At 39.0% G+C, this 25,725-nt stretch overlaps 1 protein-coding gene across 6 annotated transcripts; it reads right to left on the bottom strand.

Moving 5' to 3' along the window:
* On the bottom strand, positions 1-25,710 carry prr11 (proline rich 11). Of its 6 annotated transcripts, none has more exons than XM_043718148.1 (11): positions 25,551-25,710; positions 19,362-19,515; positions 18,258-18,411; positions 14,329-14,451; positions 11,317-11,568; positions 9,331-9,429; positions 9,157-9,255; positions 8,661-8,767; positions 7,288-7,350; positions 5,537-5,630; positions 1-1,540 (listed from the first exon to the last, which is right to left on the bottom strand). In XM_043718148.1, the coding sequence occupies exons 1-11, from the start codon at positions 25,693-25,695 to the stop codon at positions 1,469-1,471; spliced, it is 1,362 nt and encodes a 453-aa protein (XP_043574083.1). In that variant the 5' UTR covers positions 25,696-25,710; the 3' UTR covers positions 1-1,468. The 6 variants fall into 6 exon arrangements, with proteins under 6 accessions (XP_043574083.1, XP_043574082.1, XP_043574087.1 ...); XM_043718147.1 differs by having other exon boundaries at positions 14,320-14,451; XM_043718152.1 differs by having other exon boundaries at positions 14,320-14,451; positions 25,481-25,561.
* Positions 25,711-25,725: the final 15 nt, after the last annotated feature.

Below are 25,725 nucleotides of genomic sequence, written 5' to 3' on the forward strand. Positions count from 1 at the left end.
TAGTTGAACATTAGGCAGTATTTATTTGCTTAAAAAAACAATTAAAACACATTCAGAACTGTATCCAACAGCTCAGTAGTACTTCATACAAGAACCTGAATCCAGAAAAGCACATCATTTAGAACTACGACATTTTAGTACTTAAGCTGAAGTTTATGAAAACATTAATTTCTGTAAAAACACTTTTTGAAATACAGGTACCATATATCCTTAAGCCTTGATTTATGGATAATCAATGATTTGGTGTATAAATTGATCCCCAACCTTTAGCAAAAAAAAAAGATGATTGGCTTTAGGTGAGTGGGTAGTAAGTACAAACACATTCATTGATTACCACATCATTTTGGGTGACTGCTCAGCTCCTCGTATCTGCACATGTCAAGGCTTCTTTTTTAGCAGGAAAAGTGCCCAACCTGGCAGCTCTGTGACAGTAAGGGTGGATTTTAATCCCTCAAAAATTACTTATATAGAAGTTGACTCTCTAATTTTTAGCTAAAGCATTACTCTGCAAAACTAGACTCTTATATGAGTAAATGCAATAAGTATTAATTGGATAGGGCATAAAAGAAAGACAGAAATGTTTTGGGTACAAATTTTCTTTCCATTTACTGAAAAAAAGAAAAGCTGATCATCTATATCTTTGAAATACACATTCAACCGCATCATGGAAATATCTTGGTTATTGTAATAATGTTCTGAGAACCTCTGGCATATTAACAAAAAATACATGTGAAGTGCAAATAGATACTAATGCTAGCAAAATATTTCAGATGACAGAGCTATAATTGTTTTATATTACAGTATTCTCCAATTACATTGTTATTAACCTGGAGATGGTAACCCTTAAACTTGTGATCCAGATTACTTCATCCCCATCACATAAAAGAGGTGGTAAGTACAAACAACTATTTATTTGCTGCCAGTGTACACTAAGACATTTATAGCATTTGCAATGCTACAAAGTGCTATTTAATGAGTAAATTTGCAGTATACTGGCTTACTGACATCCTCTACTGCTGTGGTCCATTTGGATTCACATTGGATCAAAGACCAAACATCTATCAACTCTATAAATTTCAGGATAAGTCTAAATGTAGGGGAAATAGAATTAATTAAAAACAGAAAACCAAAAATATTGGAAAATGGAATACAATGAGCTTTTTCTACATTCTTAGATGGCAGTTTAAAAAAAAAATGAAAGCAGAGTTGTATAAACAGATGACAGTATCACAGGTCAGACAATTAATGATTACAGTATAAATACGTATTTGGTGCTGAAATTGAGTTATTTGTCAATAAGAAACAATTAAAATGTTGGACCATTTATAATGTGTCTTAAATTGGCTCAATCCTTTTCCTAGTCTTGAGCTTGCAGACTTGCACTCAGGGGATAGGGTCCAAAAGGCAATTAGATTAACAACATCAACGTTAAAAGTTGCAGTTTTAAAACTAAATACATTGCTCCAAATTAGCTTGAGTTTTGCTCATCAAAGCTGGTGTTCGGAGTCAAGGAGCAAGGAGGACTTTTGGGATGAGCCATCTGAAATAGAGCAGAAAATTCATTAACTCAGCGAGCAGCAGATATTTCAAAACATCGGTTAGACCAGCGCACTACTTTCTTCCTTTCACAAATCAAACAAATGTTGGCTTCTTTTCTTCTAGGTCAAAGTTCCCAAATTTTTTTCTGCTGAGAGCAATTCAGAGGTTTGAGCAGGAACCCCTAAGTGCTGATATTATTGTTGAATTGCTTTCTCAACTTAAGATGATGTCAAGTGAACAGTAACAGAAAATTCAAACAGGGCAAAATCAATTATTCCTGACTGGAGCAAAGGACTAGGCAGAAAATGTATTTCTAAGGGAAAGATTTTTTTCTCCCCCAAAATGGGCACCCTAGCGTTCATGACATTTCAGGATTTGATAACCAAGGAAGGTGCATTCAGGATACAGCCAAATAGGTCACATATTGTAAAAACTGTCTTTTTAAAAACAAAAAAAATCAATTGTGGACTGAAATGGGAAAAGGACAGTTTAAAAACTAAGAACTGTGGAAAGGATTACAGTACTTTTTGATAAGCAATTACCGAACATTTATTTTAAGTGCAGTTTAAATGTTTTTAAAAAAAGAATCAACCTGTTCAGTGATGTTATTTCACACCTCTGGAGCAGGTGGGACCTGAATCCAGGCCTCCTGGCACATAGGTAGGGGCATTACCATTGTGCCACAGGTAGTGGAACCAAGGAGCGTGTACAAAGGGTGATTGGTCTGTGAAGTGGTGACCAATTGATGACGAAGGCATGCTGTCTGCCAACAACTATGTGATTTACTCCCAGGCAGCTGAGCAGTTTGTGTGTGAATGTTTGGTCAGAAACCAGCAGACCTCCAATAAAGAAGATGCTGTTCTCTTCTTTGGAGTTAAAAAGCCTCAAGTCTGAAGAAAGTCAGTTTCATTTGTCTCAAAAGTTGCTGCAAGCTGTGGCTTTTAGCCAATAAGTTGGAGATTTTATAAATGAGAACATTGCGGTCCATGCCTCCTACAAGCATGTAAAAATAACTGGAAAAGGAAAATTGAACAGCAGTAAAATACTGATGAGTTAAAAACCTGCAGACAGGGACCATCGAACTGCTATCGCAATCCTTTCTCCAACCTATTACAACCATGTGTTATTTGTGTTTGTTTATTTATAATAATTAGTAATTTTTGTTAAATACTGAAACCTGGTCCATCATTTCTGTTTACCTTGGTCTAAGAAACAGGTGAATTTGAGAATTTTGCACATGTTGAAGGGCAGAATGGCCTACTCCTGCACCTATTGTCTATTGATAAAACCTTTAATTTTTGTGATGATTCCAAGAAGAGTAACACTTCATTTCCAACAAACTACCACTGTGAGGTGCAACAGTATCAACCCATAAATCTTTACAGCCCCTGCCACTGGTGTGGGATAAGAGTGGGAGAAATTCCTGGTAAGCCAACTGGAAGAAAGAAATTGGATTCTCTACCACCGCTGTATGGACATAACAAGCCAAAAAAAAAGGATTGTTCACAGTGCTTCAGAGAGAGAAAGTATAGTAACAACATGCTGCAATTTATTTCTCTACAAGGGAACCCATTAGCTCACTTTTTAACAAGCTGGAGCAGGGTACTTAAATTTCCTGAGGACAGACATTGCTTGGTAGACACATTGGAGTTTGAATAGAGTCAAATCAGAAAATCGGCCAGAAAACGGATAGTGCTGCAGCACCACCGATGGAGAAAACATATCTTACAGCTATTATTCAGTCTTCTCAGGTTCTCCACCGAAAGATAGGTCTTGGATTCAATTCCTGACTCGCTGGGGTGACCAGCAAGGTTTCTTCTCCTCAACGTCCCCTTGCTTGAGGTGAGGTGACCCTCAGGTTATACCAGCAACCGATCCTGTTCTCATTTTCTTGTAGATGTGATCTATATGGACTTCAGTAAGGCGTTCGACAAGGTTCCCCATGGGAGACTGATTAACAAGGTTAGATCTCACAGAATACAGGGAGAACTATCCAATTGAATACAGAACTGGCTCAAAGGTAGAAGACAGAGGGTGTTGATGGAGGGTTGTTTTTCAGACTGGAGGCCTGTGACCAGTGGAGTGCCACAAGGATGGTGCTGGGTCCTCTACTTTTTGTCATTTACATAAATGATTTAGATGCAAGCATAAGAGCATTGGAGGTGTAGTGGACAGCGAAGAGGGTTACCTCAGATTACAACAGGATCTTGACCAGATGGGCCAATGGGCTGAGAAGTGGCAGATGGAGTTTAATTCAGATAAATGCGAGGTGCTGCATTTTGGGAAAGCAAATCTTAGCAGGACTTATATACTTGGGAGTCCTAGTAAGGTCCTAGGGAGTGTTGCTGAACAAAGAGACCTTGGAGTGCAGGTTCATAGCTCCTTGAAAGCGGAGTTGCAGGTAGCTAGGACAGTGAAGAAGGAGTTTGGTATGCTTTTCTTTATTGGTCAGAGTATTGAGTACAGGAATTGAAAGGTCATGTTGCGGCTGTGCAGGACATTGGTTAGGCCACTGTTGGAATATTGTGTGCAATTCTAGTCTCCTTCCTATCGGAAAGATGTTGTGAAACTTGAAAGGATTCAGAAAAGATTTACAAGGATGTTGCCAGGGTTGGAGGATTTGAGCTATAGGGAGAGGCTGAACAGGCTGGGGCTGTTTTCCCTCGAGCATCAGAGGCTGAGGGGTGACATTATAGAGGTTTACAAAATTATGCGGGGCATGGATAGGTAACTGGGCAAAGTCTTTTCCCTGGGGTCAGGGAGTCCAGAACTAGAGGGCATAGGTTTAGGGTGAGAGGGGAAAGATATAAAAGAGACCTAAGGAGCAAGGTTTTCACACAGAGGGTGGTACGTGTATGGAATGAGGTGCCAGAGGAAGTGGTGGAGGCTGGTACAATTGCAACATTTGAGAGGCATTTGGATGGGTATATGATTAGGAAGGGTTTGGAGGGATATGGGCCGAGTGCTGGCAGGTGGGACTAGATTGGGTTGGGATATCTGGTCGGCATGGACGGGTTGGACCGAAGGTTTTGTTTCCATGCTGTACATCTCTATGACTCTCTCTCAAATGAGATAGCAGCTATATAGTCTGGTAAGACTTTATGACTTTGCCTTTACTCTGGAGCTTTGAATAGTGGTGGTACATACTTCAATTTTCTTTCCATCACATAGCTTACATAATCTCTCCCATTCTTACCTCCTGCCATTGGCATAGGTTAGAAAGATTTGCTGGTAGATACTTAACTTGTCTGGCCACATTTTGAACCCATCTTGGCTATCAAATCCTGGAATCACTGCATTACAAATCTTTCCTCCATTAGTCATTAGCTACATACAATCTGCTCAGTTTCTGCAACCCCACAGTCCCAACATTCACCAATAACCCCAAGTTTGGAAACATTTGAGTAAATTAAATGGGACATTGAAAGCTGGGCCAAACAGACTGGCCATGTCAGGCTTAAGCCAACGTTTTGGAGGCTCACTATTACCTAGTATGGTGACGAAATGTCTGAAAACAAACCTTGCAGCTCAGTGAGCAAACCTACATCCAGAACCTCAACCTGAGCTACAAATCTTCTCAAATTTCGTTAAGCCAAGGTTGCTAAGTCTGGCCAATTCTAGCCTTTGTTTGGTGGAAAGAACCTGTCACTACCTAGTAACATCTACTTTAAAACTGCAAAATAGTTTATGCCCAGTATTATGCCAATGTTCTTTCAAATGATGTGGTATTTCGCAAGGAAACGATTTGGCACATCTCTAATACCCGAGCGGAAGAACTGTTAATTGACAGTTACCTTCTAGCCCAGTAAATGAAGCTACGTGGGAAGGGACTAGTGAGCACTCATGGAAAAGTTGGAAGGTAAAAATAAATACTTTTTCCTTGTATTTTGGGAAAAAGAGATTATTTTGCATAGTTCTAAAACATGTTATGAAGTAGTTCATCTATGTGTGGAGGAGGAACATTTGAGAGAAAGCAATTTAATTGTTTTGCAATTACCTTAAATTTCCGTTTTAGTGCTTGTGTCATAACTGGTGTTAGTCCTGTTCCAGTATCCCGGTTCTCTTTATGGAGAGGTGTGCCACCAGGGCTCCTACAACCATTATTTCACAGGGTAAGTAATAGTATCCAACACCTTCCCAAAACACATTCTTTCAATTCAAAGTTACTTCTGGCATCATCTGTTTTATAGAGCAAGGTTCGAATGAATTACCAAGTTTTAAAACAAAAACAAAAAATTATTGGAGAAACTCAGCACAGGTCTGGCAGCATTTGTGGAAAGATAGTACAGAATTTCAGAAACCAGTTCTGCAGAAGCGTCACTAGACTCGAAACATTAACTGTTTTTCTCTTTCCAAAGATGCTGCCAAACCTGCTGCGTTTCTCCAGTAATTTCAATGTTTTTGTTTCGGATATGCAGCATCTGCAGTTGTTTTTTTCTCCCCAAGTTTTGAATATCAGTTTTAATAAATGATGAAACAATATTAATTTACAAAACTTCTGTTTCTGCTCCAGGCACTACTAAGTACTGAGAGGATGGCATTTTAGGAAAAATAATTTAATCCTCGATAAAAATGGGAAAGAACTGCAGATGCTGGAAATCAGAATCAAAAACAGAAATTGCTGGAAAGGCGCACCAGGTCTGGCAGCAGCTATCAAGAGAAATCAGTCAACGTCTCAGGTGCAGGGACCCCTCCTAAAATTTTCCAGCAATTTCTGAATTAGATTGGCACCTTACTTGGGAAGGGGCCAAACGTAGAAAGGAAAACTTCTGAATAACAGCAGGCAAGGGAAGACTGTAAAAGTGAAAAGGCTTCTTCTGGTTTACATGATTGAAGGAGCATGGGTATGTCAAAGATATAAAAATCTCCAATGTTTTATTTCTAAACAATTGAGCAAGCCAATTTTAACAAGAATGGCAATAGAGTGCCAGTATTGTTTAGCAGATGTGGAGTGGTGGTGAGAGAACTAAGCAAAAGTCCCTCAAATATTAGTCAGGAACATCCTATTGGAAAGATGTAGAATTTTGGGATAATCATAATCAAACTTGACAGCAAAATTCACCCTTAGTCAGCAACTTTCCAATGTTCACCACCTCAGATCAACTGAATAATATAGGCTTAATACAGGAAAGAAACCAGTTTGATTAAAACTATAACTCAAGGTGGGATAAATGTTTCCGATTATGAGGTGAAAAATAAAAAAACGATTTTACAGGTTATGATTTAAATGTCCAGTTGTAATATACATGAAAGAAACAGAAGAGAACTTGCTTCATCATTTTTATAACGAGTTGGCTGTGATATACCAAAATTACTATAGTTCATTATAGACTGTTTAAAAATATTAGACAGCAAAATTGTATTAACTGGCACCTACAGGACCAGGAGTGTATCCAATGGATCAAATATTCTGGATAATCTAGAGGTCCACATATTCAACGTAAAAATGCACATTAAGTAATAGAAATGCAATACATTGGGTAAACACATCACTGTTATACTTTATTTACTACACATGTCATTCAAATAATAACATAAATAAAACTTACTGGCAGACAGCCTTTTCACTTGCACCCTCAACTGCCAACTTGGACATTATGGAGATTACAATAATATGGTAAACCTTCAGTATTTCAGGCATATGATTTTTTGCCAGTTTATTGAGAGTGGCAGTTCATTCGTAGCCAGTTAAAACAATGTTTGCTGTATTTACAAAAGTGAATAATGACATTTATTAGCTAATATTACCTTTCTATAGCAACTTTCTTTAGACGTTGCCGAAAATCGACCACAGGTTTATGTGGAGTGTTCCTAATTAAGAAAAAAAGTCCAAAATTGAAGTTACATTTAGGCAATTCTTCATTTAGATTCGACCTTGAAATTTGGAATATTATGCAGACACCATAATTGTACACCTAGTCCTTTTAAAAAAAAAAATTGAAGAAGGCATCCACTTTTGACAAGATTTGAACCAATAACATCTTTTACCTTTGGCTCTCATTCCTAATTAACAGAAAAGTTCAAACTTAGAAGATCAAATCTTCATGGAAAAATAAGTTCACACAGAAGTGTTCAACTTATTACTTTGAGAAAATTTTGTTCAAAACATAAAGCAAAATCATTATCATAGTTTGAGTGGGCCCCATAAAGGTTATTGCAATAAACTTCTTGCTAAGAGTTCTGACGACTAACATTTTGAAAACGTTGTCTTATTCAGCTATAATTACACCAAACATAAACAGTGTAATATTGTTTTGATGCATTGTTCATTATTAAAACTTGCAATTCAGGGTGTGATAAAGATTTCCATCTGTGTCAGATGATTTTCAAGTTCCATTCCAGGGGAGTGAGGACATAATCTTGGATGACACTTCTAGTGCAGTACTGAGGAAATGCTATGCAAGCAGAACTGCTGTACATTAGATGAAGCATTAAATTGGTGCCTTGCACACCCTCCCAGGTGGATATAAAGAGATTCCATGATAATAACTCAAAAGCAGGGAACACCTCCCAATTATTACCATTAACATTTATTTCTCAACTAGTATCTCTAAAAAGGGTTTCTAGTCATATCGTATTGGTTGTTTGTAGGATCTTTATTAGATTAGATTACTTACAGTGTGGAAACAGGCCCTTCGGCCCAACAAGCCCACACCGACCCGGCGAAGCGTAACCCACCCAGACCCATTCCCCTACATTTATCCCTTCACCTAACACTACGGGCAATTTAGTATGGCCAATTCACCTAACCTGCACATTTTTGGTCTGTGGGAGGAAACCGGAGCACCCGGAGGAAACCCACGCAGACATGTGAAAAAGGGCTGCAAGATTTAAAATATAACATACTGAACACATTTCAAAAGTACCTGTATTTTGTTATAAACCCTTATCATGAAATATTATGTAAATCCAAGTCTTCATATTTTCTACTCTTTCCACAAATGCAAATGTTCAATTTGGAAATAAAAACCTTCAAAACTAAAGATTTTAACACTTGCTTAAAAACATATTGCTGATAAATAATCATACTGAAATGCTACATATAATTAAAATAATAGTTATTTTGTTACACTATTTAGGGATCACAAGATCATTGTTAGGAAAGGATCTCACAGGCTTACATCATTTTTGCTGATTTCTGTAGTTGGTTAGCTTTTGTCTGGAAATTAAAGCCTTGTAGATCAGAAATTGTGACTAAAGGAGATCTTTTCTTTTCTGGTGTATTCATCTGCAAACAAAGAATGTATCGTAGTACTTCAGACAATAACAACGAAGTAACATGAACATCCACACAACCGAACTTCCAGGCACATCAATGGTTAGGAACATCTGTAATTTATTACACATATTATGCAAAGTTTAAAAATATATACACAGCACAATTCTGAAGTGAAAAATCTTCCTGTTAAATATCATCTTCATGATCTGGCCAATCAGAGATAATTATTTGTTTGCAATTATGGTCTATAACTTAGCTAAAACTTGTAATCATTATTTTGCTTATTACTTTGATTCAAGTAATGCAACAGCAGGACTAATTATCCTCTGTTCCTTCACATATTGTTTTGAAAATTCCAGAAAGATTTGCTTGAATGGAAATTTGTACACAGTTCTCACCTCTAGTTCATTTACTTTGTTCTGCGTCTTCCTCAGTTTCACTTCGAGTAAATCCTTTACCGTCACAGATAATGATCCACCTATCCTCTCAGGATCAGTCTATGAATGCCACAAAGTGTTAGAAAGCACAGTCTGTAATAATAAAACAAATAGCCTCATAATATTAACACCAACCTTTTTTTTTTCAAATCCGTCTGTAGTCTTCCTTAGTTTTACATTAATCAAATCTTTCATAGTTATGGACAGTGGTCTGTTAATTTCCTTAGACAGCGCCTATGAAAGCAAGGAGACAGCAATGAAAAAAATCTACAAGTCACATTATTATTTTGTTTAGAATTGCTTCAGATTATGCTCAAGATAATCGCTGTCATATTTAAAACTTCCAGAGTTGAGAGATTGATATTTGTTGGCTCCAAATTAAGCAACAGATTACAATGAATTTTAACATTGGTGAAAGTGAATAACAATGAAAGTTAGGAGTAGTCTATCAACCAGATTTCCATGGCACAGTACAAGGAAAATTACCCTAATTTTACAGGATGAAGTAAGTGAAGGCAGAAAGTGAATTTTCTCTTTAAAAACTGTCCACAGTAATTTGTCACTTGCAGCTTCAATGCAACCAAATGTCCCATAATTTCCTCAGACTCTTAGTTAATCACTTAATTTTCTCAATATTAGTTGTTCCATCCTAGTTGCTATTTCATGATGATTCTGTTGCAAGAGAATTGGCATAGAATGGCATGCTGTGTCAAAACATCTTAATTCTCAGATTTGGGCAGCATAGTGGTTAGCACTGCTGCCTCACAGTGCCAGAGACCCGGGTTCAATTCCTGCCTCAGGGGACTGACTGTGTGGAGTTTGCACATTCTCCCCATGTCTGCGTGGGTTTCCTCCCACAGTCCAAAAATGTGCAGGTCAGGTGAATTGGCCGCGCTAAATTGCCCGTAGTGTTAGGTGAAGGGGTAAATGTAGGGGAATGGGTCTGGGTAGGTGGCGGGTCGGTGTGGACTTGTTTGGCCGAAGGGCCTGTTTCCACACTGTAAGTAATCTAATCTAATTTAAGAAAACACCATAATTTTTCTTAGTTCCCAACTCCCTGCCAATGGGAAATGCTCTCTTCTCTTCCTGTTTTCCAACTTTGACAACAATGGAACAGAATGGATTTGGACTTGAATCTGGTCAAATGGTGGCAATAATAATAACTCCTCATTTTTCAAATTCTGCCACTGCATACTTCATGGCCTCAGCTCAACCTGACCCACAATTATACTACTGTTCCTTCACTATCCCAGGGTCAAAGTCCTAGAGCTTTCTTCTTAACAGCACTGTGGATGTACCAAAATCACATGGACTAAGTGGTTCGAAAAGTCAACTCAGTGCTGTCATCCCAAGGGCAATTTGGGATAGATAATAAAGGCTGGCCTCATCAATGATGATCACATACTCGAGTCCTAGAATCATACAGCACGAAAACATGATGTTCGGCTTAACTCGTCTTTGTTGTGAACAAATAAAATATTTCGGAATAAAATCTTAAAATGGCATTCCTTCTGCTACAGAAGCAAAGGGTCATCTTGAGAGTTGACTCCAACAGATGCAGGAGTATCAACAGTGGATCAAAGTTGACACTCTGCAGTTTTGGACTTCAGAGTTCAAGCATCTCGGAGACTGCTTCCTCATCCTACGACTGAGATTCGATTCAAGTATATAATTTATGTAGCCATCTACATCACATTAGCATCTTCTCAAAACTCAAGATTTAGAGTCAAAAAACCTTAAATATCGCAAGGTCAGAAGTCATACAACACCAAGTTATAGTTCAACAGGTTGTTTTGAAATCACAGGCTTTCAGAGCACTGCTCCTTCAGCCGATGAAGTCACTTCAACTGATGAAGGAGCAGCACTCCAAAAACCTGCGATTTCAAATAAACCTGTTGGATTATAACCTGGTGTTGTGTGACTTATGACTTTGTCCACAGAGTCCAACACTGGCACCTCCACATCATGGCTTAAATATCTCAAGTAATAATTCTACAAAAGTTCTGTAATTATTTGAAAACAGAATGAAAATTTCTTGATGATTACAAATAAACATTAAGACTGCAATTTACATCTTAATTTTTATTTTAAATCTCATTCTACAGCTTAACACACACTCACTTGCAAAGAATTTTCACTCCTAGTTTTCCGCTGAATCTGCAATGGTTTCTGCACAAACACAGAAGGTGGTGGTAGTGGAGGAGGGGGTGGTGGAGGTGGAGGCTGGGGAGGAAGGGCTCCAAATGGTTTTTGTGGTAAGGTACGACTCATGATTGGCTGGACTGGCCACACTGGTATTTTTGTAGGGCCTGGAGAGAAATCAACATATTTTCGATAGGAACATGAATCAGCACTTTTTGAATTATTAGACTCCTGTAAGAGATAAAAAGAGAAAAATTCAAAGTATTAGGGACTTTTTTTGGGGGCTGTGGGGTAGGGGAGGTATTTAAAACTACCAACTGACATTGCCCATCAATATATACAAACACAAAACATTACACTGTACTGTGTAATGCAATTAATTATTCTATTTATTGTGCAAATATATTCCTGTTAAATTTACACATTTGGTGCAGCTAACACCTAAATAAGTTTTACAAATTTCCAGACAAAAACAATTAAAAATAAAAATAATAAAAATAATGAATTATGCAAATATGAATTGGTGTGAGACCATAATGGAGAATGGAAAGTTCACATTTTGGGGATCTAATGACAGTCTGAGTCAAGGTTACTTTTGCACTGATGTGCACACCAAACTACCTTGGATTCAGTGTTGACTTGTGTTCACAATCTTGCAGAGCATACGTACATGTTCCTCACTAACCCTGCTCATGTACATGACACTACATTTACCTGTATTATAATCTGCCAAAATTATGGGCAGTTCCTCTCAACCTTCATCCAGTTCAGATATAGATTGAGAAGAGTAAAATGTCATGAGTGACTGATTCCCATGCAGGTCTACTGTCATTAATAACAAATATCTGCATTCAGGAATGCTATCAATTTCTCGACCAGCCCAAAATTCACTCCTAATCTCATATGATGTTAATCTTTTTGAATAGCCTATTAGGCTATTAGCAGCTTGACATTTGAAAGGCAGAGTAAATATTTTGATCGGATCATTTGCCTCTGCTAAAGAGGCTAATAATTTCCTCAACAAATTTAAGAAGACACTATTTTCCTCCTCAGAAATCATGTTAAGTGTACCTAACCTCTGGTGTTGAGGTGTTCAATAATACATCTGCAATAATCATATCTAACAACATACCTTCAACAAAAGCTAATGACAATAAGCATATAAATTTTGTGTTTTGACTAATAAACTCAATAACTGTACCAGTTCAGCTTTTCTTCAGTCCATGGGAACAATCCTGCACCTTATAAAGTAGTTAAATATATTAAATAGTGCAGGCTCCCCTTTCTTTGAATTTATCTAACACAGCTCAATCAGGACCAACAGTTGGATACGTTCAGAAAACCCCTTATTCCAACCCAGATTACGTCAGTATTTATTTTCATACTTTCAACTTTAGCATCAATCATACAATGCAAATCGATATCTTGATAACATCACCTTCTATGGGAATACTTGCAAAGTAGCCAATTAAAACCTGTGTTATTTTGTGGAACCTGTTCAAAGGAATCAATTTCTTTGTGTAATCCTAGACATGTAGACCTCAGAACATTATCAAGATCTATAAACTAATAATGCAGAACATCTACTTTAATGTAAAGGGACATTTCAAGTGGCAAAACATTCCTTCAGTGGATACAGATCGACCACGTCACAAAAGATAGATTTTCAAATTGACAAAGCCAGTACTTTATCCACCAGTACTAGTCTATTCCAGGAATTAGTGATTAAGAATGATTAAATGTGCAGCTGAGCTTAACATTGAGTTCGCATATTCAGGTTTTGCATGAAGTAATTTTAACCATTTCCCAAAACACTGAACACATCCGCTCAAAATCTCCCCCCTCAAATTACAATAGCTTCAACTTATTATCCCCTCTTCATAGCTGTTTTCATCTCTATCTTTTCACAAACATAATATAATAGTACACAATATCATTTCCTGACTAATATATCCCTCATCCACTTTTACACTCATACCTGTATACAGGTTGGCATTCAGATTTAATTCAAAATTTACTTTCCCACTTTGTCAAGTCTTTTTGCAGGCAATTAAAAAGTGTTTTTCTATTCTAACAACAAAAATCTTTATTTCCTCATTTAATTGGCATCATTTACTAGAAATCAGCATTTTCAAGCCTTCAAAGATAACATATATCAGCATTGCACAAGAACATCAAATATCTGCTGCTATATGCAAGTCCAATTAGATCTATAACCCTTTGATATTACTCTGTTTTCTATTATTTAGCCAATTTATAGAGGTTCCACAGATTTGTGCTCCTTGAATATATTTTTACTCATTATATACGTTTTTAATTACTACACGTCTAAAAAAAACTCTGTTTACACTATAGAATTAAATGCTAATAAGGCTCTCGTATCTGGAGGTGAGAGGAGAGAGATTTAAAAAAGGTTTGGAGGGATATGTGCCAGGGACAGGCAGGTGGGACTAGTTTAGTTTGGGATTATGTTCGGCATGGATTGGACAGACCCAAGGGTCTGTTTCCATGCCATATGACTCTATGAATCACGTCTCGATAATTCTAAAAATGTAGGGTTTTTTTCTAATGTAGCTTATTAGGAACAGCATTGCAAGCACAAACTTCAACTGCAGTGTCCTGTAGTCTTATTTGGCCCATTAGCTTAAGAAATACATGATGTTTTTGAAAATGTTGTAGCAGAGTCATTTAGATCTTGATTTTTACTTCTCTAGAGCTTGGTGCTGGTTTCTGTAGAGAAAGTTTGTCCCAAATCAGCTGACATTCTTAATATTCACGACACATTACTTAATCATAGAAACACTGGTGATCCAAATTGTGGAAACTTTCTATTGAGTCTAATAATTTGATGATGCTTGTTATTTGTCCATGTGTTTTCACCCAACACAAGGATTTCAAAAGTTAGCAAACAGAAGCATTCCAAATTGTTTTAATTGTGGATACACTGCACAAAACATATCCTGATTGAAGTGATCCATTTACCAAATTTACATTGCAGATTTCTTGCAATTGTACTAGCTTCATCTCAAGTGCCTCAATATGTTGTCGTAGTGCATTCAGTTCCCGTAAGTAAACACGAGAAGGAAATAAAATGTCTTTCATTACTTCTAAACCCTGTAAACACAGAAGAAACAAATCATTGGCAAAGCAATAAGATACGATTGTTTCATTTTTGATTCATTTCACTTGCTGGTCAGTCAAAATTAATAAGCCCTCGGTTTCAGCCTCAAAGCGTACTGAATTGACTGACTGCAATTGAATGGCACAAAGGGTAATACAACAGACTTAATTATCATTACAATCAGGAAAGGGGACAGGGAAGGATGGAAAAAAGGAGAGAGAGTCATGACTAATATGGTAAAGATGGTGTTAGATTAAATGACAAGGCTATGACAGTTGCAATCCTCAGGATTGGTAAAATTTTAGAATCTAGTAAAGAAGGGCCAAGACATTGTTAGACAAAAAGAGAAGAAAACAGGATTGTAAAACAGCCAGAAACATAAAAACACATCATAAAAGCTTCTCTAAAGTATGTAAATCTGGAAAGGTGTTCAAAGACAGATATGTACAAGCAGAAACAGGAGATCAAAGTTTGTGAGAAGATTTGTAGCTCGGGTGCTCGTTGTTGTGGTTCTGTTCGCCAAGCTGGGAATTGGTGTTGCAGACGTTTCATGCCCTGTCTAGGTAATATCCTCAGTGCTTGGGAGCCTCCTGTGAAGCGCTTCTGTGATGTTTCCTCCGGCATTTATAGCGGTTTGTCTCTGCCGCTTCCAGTTGTCAGTTCCAGCTGTCCGCTGCAACACTACTATTATAGGACAAGCCAAACAGAGAACATTCCTAAAGGCATGACACTTATCCACAGATTCTATCAACAAACACATCGACCTGGACCCAATATACCGGCCACTGCAGCGGACAGCTGAAACTGACAACCGGAAGTGGCAGAGACAAACCACTATAAATGGCGGAGGAAAGATCACACAATTCTCATGAATTGTGGACGATATTTGGATATCGCAATGTTTCTGCTGAACAGATATAATGATTTTCTATAGCATGGGGTTGCAGAGGAACACAATTGTCGCATTATAGCAAAACGACCTGAAGTGTTGGAAAAGATAGTTAGAGATGGATGTTCATCAGTGCATCTACTATCAAAACTCTATTAATTTTGCATTGGTGGCTGAAGATTGGAAGATTGCAAGAGTTTGTTAAGTGAGAGAGAAAACAAAAAACTACCCTTAAGTCTGGCATCAGGAGGGAAAATACAAGAATCTATTATGGATGTGATTATAGATATGAAGAGAACAATTGTCTGATATGGCACAGACAGAGCAGATTTGAGGGGGAAAAGCTTGATTTTTTTGTGAGGATGTTGCTAGCAGAATCATTTATATATTTGTAAAGATTAGTCCCATAAATGACACAAGTAAACAAAATTAAAGTGCATAAAATCTGAGCTCATACACGAGCAAGGATTAAGGATTGGTTAACAGGCAGAAATCAGGTAAAGATAAATGGGTGTCTTAATTTTGGCAGTTTGTAATGAGTACAGTACAGCAAGAATCAGGGCTTGGGCACCTGCTATTCACCAATGATTTGGGGACCAAAAGTAATATTTTCAAGTTTGCAGGTGTGGTGAAACGGTTAAAAATTATGTCCCAATACATGTGTGAATCTAACCGGAATGGAGGTGTTGCTTAGTCCCGTGTGAATCTTATTACACACCTCCCCGTGTGAATCTTCTTATCTGTATGTAACCAGAATGGAATGTGTTTTTTAGCCTTGCTCTGCTGTTCACATGAATGTTTATATCTGGAAAAGAGTATATCAGCTGGAAAAGTCTCCAGTTCGGTGAGTCTGCTCCGGGGTTACGTTTAACCGCCGAGCGTGGGTTGTTGGCAACCGCTCTACGAGAACTGACGGCTCCCAGTTCCGGTAACATGTAGAGTGAGTATAAGCCAGACCCGTTGTAAGTATGAGACCTGGTTGTGGCGACGCTGCGGGGAATAAAATGCTCATATTCTAGCAGACTCGCCTCTTGGTCGTTTGTTCTGTGTCAGACTACTCTCCTACGAACCTGACCTTGAGAATTTTTTAAAACAGCAGGTAATATAACATTTGTTGGGAATCTAAGTTATTTGAGGCCTTGGGATATTTAGATAGGTTGAGTGAGTGGACAAGAGCATAGGAGATAGAAAATAATGTGGATGAATGTGAGAAGCTCCGCTTTGGTAGGAGGAACAGAGATGCAGATTATTTATTGAATGATAAGAGATTGGAAAGTGTTAATGTCCAAGGACACCTCAGTGTCCTTGCTCATATGCCAATGATAGTTAGTATGCAGATACAGTAAGCAATTCAGGAATCAAATGGTCTTGTCAGTCTTGATTGCAAGAAGGTTTGATAACGTAAGAACATAAAGGAGTAAAGAATCTTGTTTCAATTGTATAGTACAATGGAGAGATTGCATTTGGAATATTGTGTGTAGCTGTGGTCCCTTTGCCTAAGGAAGGATATACTTGCCATAGAAGGAGTACGAAGGAGATTCACTGGATTGTGATGGTGAACTGTCCTATGAAGACAGATTGGGAGGCTGGGCCTGTATTCTCTGGAAGTTGGAACAACATGACAGAAAGGACAGTTCCCCCGGCTATGTGGTCTAGAACCAGGGGACACAATTTCAGAATAAAGAGGAAGCCATTTGGACTTGGAACAAGGCAGAACATATTCACTCAGTGATGAATTATTAGAATTCTCTATTTAGGAGGGCTACAGAAGTTTAGTCATTAATTCAAGATAGCAAATGATAGACTGCTAGTTATTAATACATCAAGGCGTATGAGGATTACATGCAAATATGATGCTGAAGTAAATGACCAGCCATGATCTAGAACGTGAGAATAGGTTTGAAGGTTTGACGGCCTAATCTTCTACTTCTTAATACTACGTGACCACTTATTGTAATTTGATTCAAAACCTCTTCCATCTCTATTCCCACAGCCTGTATTCCAAAATTTTCAATTTTCCATTGCATCTGCGCCACTTATATATTGTAGAGTATTTTAAAAATTCTAGAGAATATAAATTCAAAAATGAACCTGCTTAGAATAGGGATTTAAGGATAAATATTTTAAATGGTGAATAGCCTGCAAATTTAAATCAAACTTGAAGTCTGGGATATTGAAGGGAAGATAGGGGAAGAGAAGGGTTGAAAAGTGTGGCGCTGGAAAAGCGCAGCAGGCCAGGCAGCATCCAAGGAGCAGGAGAATCGACATTTCGGGCATAAGCCCTTCTTCAGGAATTCTGCCTGCTGCACTTTTCCAGCATCACACTTTTCAACTTCACTTTCTCCTAGGGGAAGAGAAGGATTAAGCTTTGAAGAGATTTTCACCCCAGATTGTGCTTATTCACCTACAGTGCATCAGGTACTGTCTGGCTCATGTAAAAACTAAAGTACACAGGAATGTGAGAAGCCAGAGAGTTCTCAGAAACAGGGTTCTGGGGTCTTGAAACCATGGAGACTGGAGCATGAAGTCTCCAAGTTGGGATGGAACGGCTGAATTCTAAAGCCGGAGAAAGAGAGATATGATCAAACTGTGTGCTTGAGCATATAAGAGGCTTGCAGTCAATCAGCCTCATCAAAAACTATTTTGAAGAGGTAACTGAAGGTTCTCAGATCAAACTAACAAGGAATCATTTTGAGGCAGAAAATTTGAGAGATTTTGTGATCACCAGGTCCCAGTATACAAAATAAAACTAACTAATTTTAAAATGAAAATTGCAAAATCAAACCTGCTTAAGGTGTTCACATATAGAATTATAGTCAATTGTTGGAAAATAGGTAAAGTCACAACTGGCTGTGGGAAATCAAAATAATCTTTAACATGTGAATTAGAGGTCTAATTTTGCATTTATACCTGATTAATGTTGTTCAGCCACCAACTGCACAAGGACGAAACTACAGCTTTAAGAGGATTCAGCACATTCCTCACACTCACTAAAGAAACGAGCCCAATAGGAACTAGTTCATGCTGGGAGGAGTTGCTATTAGACACTGGTACTCCTTTCTTCCTGGATTTAAAACAAAAAGAAATGCAACTAAACCATGCATCCTGCCAGTGGTCCACAAAGTAAGAACAAATATTAATGTCAAATACTTTATTTGTACTGAGTAGCAGCAGGCAAGTCTTGAGAAATGTTGCATATTGTCAGACACACTCAGGTAAATTGGGACATAACAAATTTGCATTTCTATAATTTCTTATGCATCTTCAGGACGCAAAGGACACTTCACAGTCAATGAAGCACATTAGATTGTGGTCAATGTTGTAATGCAGAAACACAGTAACCAATTGACACATGAAAATACACCAGAAAAAAATAATTAGATAAATGATCAAACAATTTTAGTGATGCTGATTGAGACACTAATGACAGCCAGGACATCAGGAGAACATCAACCCCGTTCTTCAAATTGTACCAATCAAGAAGTCAAACTGGAATTTGGTTGACACCTACTCCAAATGTGCAATACTACATTAGAACTGTACTGTGGTGTCAGCCTAGACCAAGATCCTTCAGCCACCACCTAACAACTATTAAATTGAAAACTTAAACAATTCATTAGCAATTCCCAAAGTGGATTGGAGCCATTTGAATCAGGTATGTTCTGGGCAATGGGAAGACCACTGCGGATCTTAACATTCAAAGTTAAGATCCAAATATCATCATAACTGAACAGGGTTGGGGGCAAGTGAACAGAAAGCTTACTTTGGGGCTGTGGTGGGGGAAGAGAAAGAGAACTAATGATCAGATGTGAAATTGTCTATAACAGTTATCAAACCAAAATCAATTGGGGGATCTTTTTAAGGAAGTTATAAATACTAATTCAATAGATTTCTTTGTGGGTGGACAGAAGACAATAAAGGAAATTAATATTGTTCATTTACAGTATAATTTTCCAAATTATCCAACCATTGTAACAGGCTAACCTTGCTAATTAAAGTCAGAGAACTGCTCACCCTGCTGTTTCAGCAGCAGTTGGCTTCGTCTTGTAGACATTCCTTTCGTTTTTTGCAAGCAGACGTCGCTTACTATTATTCCATACTTTTTCCATAGTTTGCCGTTTTCTCATGATCTTCCACTTCCTGCGACGCTGACTCAACCTGAGCATGACTACAGAAGAAAAGTTATGGAACACTAAAATGCTGTGTTGCAAAAATCAAGCACCTTAGATCTGGATATTGTTGTTTCAAAACACTCAACGGCAGCACGGTGGTTCAGCGGTTAGCACTGTTGCCTCAAAGCACCAGGGACCCAGGTTCAATTCTCACCTCAGGAGACTGTATGTGTGGAGTTTGCACATTCTCCCCATGTCTGAGTGGGTTTCCTTCACAATCCAAAGATGTGCTGGTCAGGTGAATTGGCCATGCTAAATTGCCCGTAGTATTAGTCAGGGATAAATGCAGGGAAATGGGTCTGGGTGGGTAGCTCCGAAGGGCCTGTTTCCATACTGTAGGGGATCTAATCTAACAATATGGTGTTGGGATATTCAACTTTGCAGAAAAGAGATTCCAGGAAGACTTGCATTTCCACTACAGCATCGCACTGATCCCTTTGGGGGTTGAGGCGTTTTGTCATTCATTCCTGCATCTCCTAACAACACAACTTTTATCAATGCCGAGCTGAAACTGTGCTCCACCAGGAAATGCATGAACAAGTCAGATCAGTGGAATTACGAGAAGTTATATTCAAGTTCACATTAAAAACACTGTCCTAGCCAATATTCATCTCTCAATTCACATCCAAGAACAGAGTACCTCGCCACTATTATATTACTGTTGCTGGAGCTAGCTCTGTGCAAATTGGCTGCGTTTCCAGCTAACACTAATGACTAAACTTCAATTAGTACTTTATACATCAGGCACTTTAGGACGTCAAAAGGTCATGAAAGATGCAATCTAAATGCAAGTTTTGGAAAAATTATATATTGTGAGGACAACAGTGTAGAACTCCAAAATGACATTGACAAGTTGGTGGAGTGAGCAGATAGGTAGCCGTTGAGGTTCAATGCAGAGAAATGCAAGGTGATTCACTTCGGTTAGAAGAATATTGAAAGACAATACAAAATAAAGTGTACAATTCTAAAGGAGATGCAGGACCAGGGGTACCTTGATTTTTGTTTGTATAAAGTGGCTGATGGAGAGAGCAGTTAATAAAGCATACAGTGTTCTGAGAATTATTTATGGCAGTGTAGAGTATCAGAGCAGAGATGATGTCGAACTTACACAAGATACTTGTTAGACCGTAGCATATTGTGTATGGTTGTGGACATCACATGATAGGAAAGAATACATTGGAGGGCATGCAGAAGCAATTTACAGTATAGTTTCAGGGATGGGAAATTTCAGTTATGAGGATAGATTGGGACTGATCTTGCTGGAGAGGGGAAGCCAGGAGGAGATTTGATAGAGGTTTTTAAAAATCATGAGCAGACTGGATAGAGTAGAAAGGGAGAAACAGTTCCTGCTCATAAAAGATAAAAGTACAAGGGAGTCAAATTTAAATTGATGTGCAAATGATGAAAGGTGATGTGAAAAAATATTTTTCACGTAGCAAGTAGTTAGGATATGGAATGCAGTTCCAGGAAATGTGGAACAGAGGGATTCAACTGAGGCATTCATGAGAGCGTTGAATGATTATTTGAGTAGAAATTGTGTGCAGGGGGATATGGGAAGGCAGATGATTGACATTAAGTAATAGATCCACTGTGGGTGCATTAGGCTGAATAGCCTCCCTCTATGCTATAACAATCCTATGAAATTTTTCTTTTATTTCTTAAATGAAAATCTTGCAGACCTTGGAAGCAGGTTCATAGTTCCTTGAAAGTGGAGTCATAGGTAGGCAGGATAGTGAAGAAGGCATTTGGTAGGCTTGCCTTTATTAGTCAGTGCATTGAGTATAAGAGCTAGGAAATCATGCTGTGGCTGTACAGGATACTGGTAAGGCCACTTTTGGAATAGTGCATTCAATTCTGGTCTCCTTGCTATTGGAAAGATGTTGTAAACTTGAAAATGTTCAGAAAAGAACTACAAGGATGTTGCCAGGGTTGGAGGATTTGAGCCATAGGGAAAGGCTGAATAGCCTGGGTTTATTTTCCCTGGAGCATCGGAGGCTGAGGGGTGACCTTATAAAAGTTTATAAAATCATGAGGGGCGTGGATGGGTAAATAGTCAAGGTCTTTTCCCAGGGTGGAGGAGTCCAAAACTAGAGTGTTTAGGTTTAAGGTGAGAGGGGAAAGATTTAAAAGAGACCTAAGTCACACCTTTTACATTGCAGAGGGTCGTACATATATGCAATGAGCTGCCAGAGGAATGGTGGAGGCTGATAAAATTATGACATTTAAAAGGCATCTGAATGGGTATATGAGTAGGAAGAGTTTAAAGGGATATGGGCTGAATGCTGGAAAATTAATTTAGGATATCTGGTTGGCATGGATTGAGTTGGATGAAGGGTCTGTTTCTGTGCTGTACATCCTTGTGACTCTCCAACTTAAATTGTACAGCAATATAATAAAAGTCCCAAATCACTTCACAAAAAAGTTATGAAACAAAGTGTGCCATTGTACCTTCAAGGTGGTATTAGACCAAGTGGCTTGTATGGAGCATCAAGAAAGAGAAACGAAGATGGAGAAGTAGCAAATTTTAGGTGGGGATCTCTAGAATGAAACAAAGTGTGCCATTGTACCATTCAAGGTGGTATTAGACCAAGTGGCTTGTATGGAGCATCAAGAAAGAGGAAACGAAGATGGAGAAGTAGCAAATTTTAGGTGGGGATCTCTAGAGTTTAGGGCCCAGGCAGCTGACAAATGGAGGTGGCACATTTGAGTCCTGGGGTCGAGAATTTTTATGAGTGATTGAATAGAATGGATCTTGAATGTATGATGTTTAAAAGAATGAGCAGATCTCATTGTAACATATAAAATTCTGAGAAGGTTTAACAGGGTAGATGCTGAGAGGCTGTTTACTGTGGTTGAAAACTCCAGAACAGAGGGTGCTTACTTTCAGGTTAAATGGCTAGCCCTTTATGATTGAGCTGAGGAGACATTTTCACTTAAACATTTTAAATCTTTACTCCAGATGTAGATGTTCTGTTTTTGTGTATATTCAAAAACTAAACTTGATATTTTTGGAATCAAAGGAAATCATTGCTTATGGTGAGTACATGAGAAAATACTGCAGAGGTCAAAAATCAGCTCAGATCTTAACTATTGGTACACCAGACTCAAGGGATTTCATGGCATACTCCTGGACCTATTTCATAAGTTTATTTGGAGGGGAATAACCTCAGCTTCTCCACATAAAGACATTTCATCCTTGGTGCCATTCTACTCAGTACTTCTCAAGGGCAATAAATGCTGGTTCAACCACTAAAAACCCAAATACCATAAATTAAAAAGCAAAAGCTCCTACCATCAGCAGTGTGATAACAAGATAACCATTTTACTTTTTAGTGAAAGCAAAGTACTACTGATGTTAGATTTGCCCTGCTTTGTGTGTGCAGGACATACCTGGGCAATTTTACACATAGTCAGGTAGACAGATGCTAATGTTGTAATTGTACTGGAAGAACTTGGCTAGAGGAATGACAAGTTCTGTAGCACTCATCTTCTAAACTATTCTCAGAATATTGTCAGGGGCCATAGCCTTTTCAGTATCCTGTGTCTCCAACAATTTCTTGATATAAAATGAAATAAACTGAATTGGCTGAAGACTGGTAATCTGGAGACCATTGTTGGGGGCCGAGATGGATCATTCAGTTGGCAATTCTAGCTGAAGATTGCTGCGAGTGTTTCAGCTTTATCTTTTGCATTGATTTGTCGGACTCTTCCATCATTGAGGATGGGATATTTATGGAGTCTCCTCCTCCAATGAGTTGTATAATTGTCCAAGACCATTCACAACGAGATGTGGCAGGACTGAAGAGCTTAAATCTGATCCGCTGCTTGTGGGATTGCTTAGCTGTATCAATCACTTGCCGCTTATGCTGTTTGGTATCAAGTATCTTGTTTGGTAGCTTCACTAGGTTTACACCTCATTTTCAGGTATGCTTGGTGCTACTACTGGCATGCCCTGTTGTACTGTCTATTGAACTGAGGTTGATCCCCTGCCTTGATGGTCATGGTTGATTGGGAGATATGAGCTGAAAATGTGTTACTGGAAAAGCACAGCAGGTCAGGCAGCATCCAAGGAGCAGGAGAATCGACGTTTCGGGCATGAGCCCTTCTTCAGGAAGGCTCATCCCCAAAACGTCGATTCTCCTGCTCCTTGGATGCTGCCTGACCTGCTGCGCTTTTCCAGCAACACATTTTCAGCTCTGATCTCCAGCATCTGCAATCCTCACTTTCTCCTGATTGGGAGATATGCCAGGCCATGAGATTAGATTGCGATGGAGTACAATTCTGCTACTTTTGATGGCCCACAGGACCTCATGATGCCCAGTGTTGAACTGCTAGACCTGTTTGAAGTCTGTACCATTTAGCAAGGTGATAGTGCCACGCAAGGACTGAGTGGTGATCACTCTTACCAATACTGTCATGGACAGATGTATCGGCAGCTGGCAGATTGGGAAGGATGAGGTCAAGTACAATCTTCCTTCTTATTGGTTCTCTCAGCACCTGCTGTAGACCCAGTCTAGCAGCTGTATCTTTTCAAATCTGACCAGCTGGGTCAGTAGTACTGTTATTGAGCTACTCTTATTGGTAGGCATTGCATTCCCCACCCAGAGAACATTTGTTCCCTTGCCATCCTCTGTGCTTCATCCAAGTGTTGTTCAATATGGAAGAGTTACGTGATAATCGGCAGCAAGTTTCCTTGCCCATGTTTACCCTGAAGCCATGAGAAATCATGGGGTCCAGTCATTGTTGAGGACTCCCAGGGAAACTACCTTGAGACTGTGTACCACTGTACTGCCACCTCTGCTGGGTCTATCCTGGTGGGACAGGACATATCCAGGTTTGGTGATAGATCCATTGTCTATAGGGTATGATTCCATGAGTACAACTACGTCAGGCTGTTGTTTGACTAGTCTATGAGACAGCTCTCCCAACTTTGGCCTCCAGATGTTACATATGACAACAAAATTGGAGGTGTTGTGGACAGCAAAGAATGTTACCTCAGATTACAACAGGATCTTGATCAGATGGGCCAATGGGCTGTGGTGCGGCAGATGGAGTTTAATTTAGATAAATGCGAGGTGCTGCATTTTGGGAAAGCAATTCTTAGCAGGACTTGTACACTAATGGTAAGGTCCGAGGGAGTGTTGCTGAACAAAGAGACCTTGGAGTGCAGATTCATAGCTCCTTGAAAGTATAGTCGCAGGCAGATAGGATAGTGAAGACGACATTGGTATGCTTTCCTTTATTGGTCAGAGTATTGAGTACAGGAATTGGGAGGTCATGTTGCAGCTGTACAGGACATCGGTTAGGCCACTTTTGGAATATTGCAAGCAATTCTGGTCTCCTTTCTATCAGAAGGATGTTGTGAAACTTGAAAGGGTTCAGAAAATATTTACAAGGGCGTTACCAGGGTTGGAGGATTTGAGCTATAGAGAGAGGCTGAACAGGCTGAGGCTGTTTTCCCTGGAGCATCAGAGGCTGAGGGGTGACCTTATAGAGGTTTACAAAATTATGAGGGGCATGGATAAGGTATATAGGCAAAGTCTTTTCCCCTGGGGTCAGGGAGTCCAACACTAGAGGGCATAGGTTTCAGGTGAGAGGGGAAAGATATAGGAGAGACCTACAGTGCAACGTTTTCACACAGAGAGTGGTACATGTATGGTATGAGCTGCCAGAGGAAGTGGTGGTACAATTACAAAATTTAAAAGGCATTTGGACGGGTATATGAATAGGAAGGGTTTGGAGGGATATGGGCCAAGTGCTGACAGGTGGGACATCTGGTCAGTATGGCCGGGTTAGACTGAAGGGTCTATTTCCATGCTGTACATCTCATTGACTCTAATACAGGAGCAATCTGAAGGGGCCGAACGACATACTCCTTTTACTTCTAGTTTAATCTCTAACATTCAGAATTGTTTAATATTATCACGGAGAGTTTCCCAATACCATCTACCTAAAACTCACCGTAGACTAACCTGAACGCAGCGGCGCGACCAGAGCCCAACGGCGGCCAAATTTAAAATTTTAAAAAAACCTTTTGTCAGCCATCCAATGGGGGCCGGCCTTTCACGAATCACAGCCATCTGCCATCCTCGACCAATTGCATCAAGCCTCTCAACAGCAGGCCCGATCCGACTCCGATCAATCAGAGAGCACCAGCGGTCGCTATCCAATGCCATGCTGCGTCTCGGACACCAATGGAAGACCAA

Source organism: Chiloscyllium plagiosum, chromosome 28, assembly GCF_004010195.1.
Source record: "Chiloscyllium plagiosum isolate BGI_BamShark_2017 chromosome 28, ASM401019v2, whole genome shotgun sequence".
Classification (NCBI taxonomy): Eukaryota; Metazoa; Chordata; class Chondrichthyes; order Orectolobiformes; family Hemiscylliidae; genus Chiloscyllium; species Chiloscyllium plagiosum.

What these genes read in the sequence shown, in the direction of transcription:
- prr11 (XM_043718147.1), bottom strand. Translation starts at nt 25,695, where the DNA reads ATGGCATTGGATAGCGACCGCTGGTGCTCTCTGATTGATCGGAGTCGG. An exon ending in CATTGGATGGCTGACAAAAG is followed by an intron (nt 19,516 to 25,550) that starts GTTTTTTTAAAA and finishes TTTCTTCTGTAG; the next exon opens with TCATGCTCAGGTTGAGTCAG. An exon ending in ACGGATTTGAAAAAAAAAAG is followed by an intron (nt 9,256 to 9,330) that starts GTTGGTGTTAAT and finishes TGGCATTCATAG; the next exon opens with ACTGATCCTGAGAGGATAGG.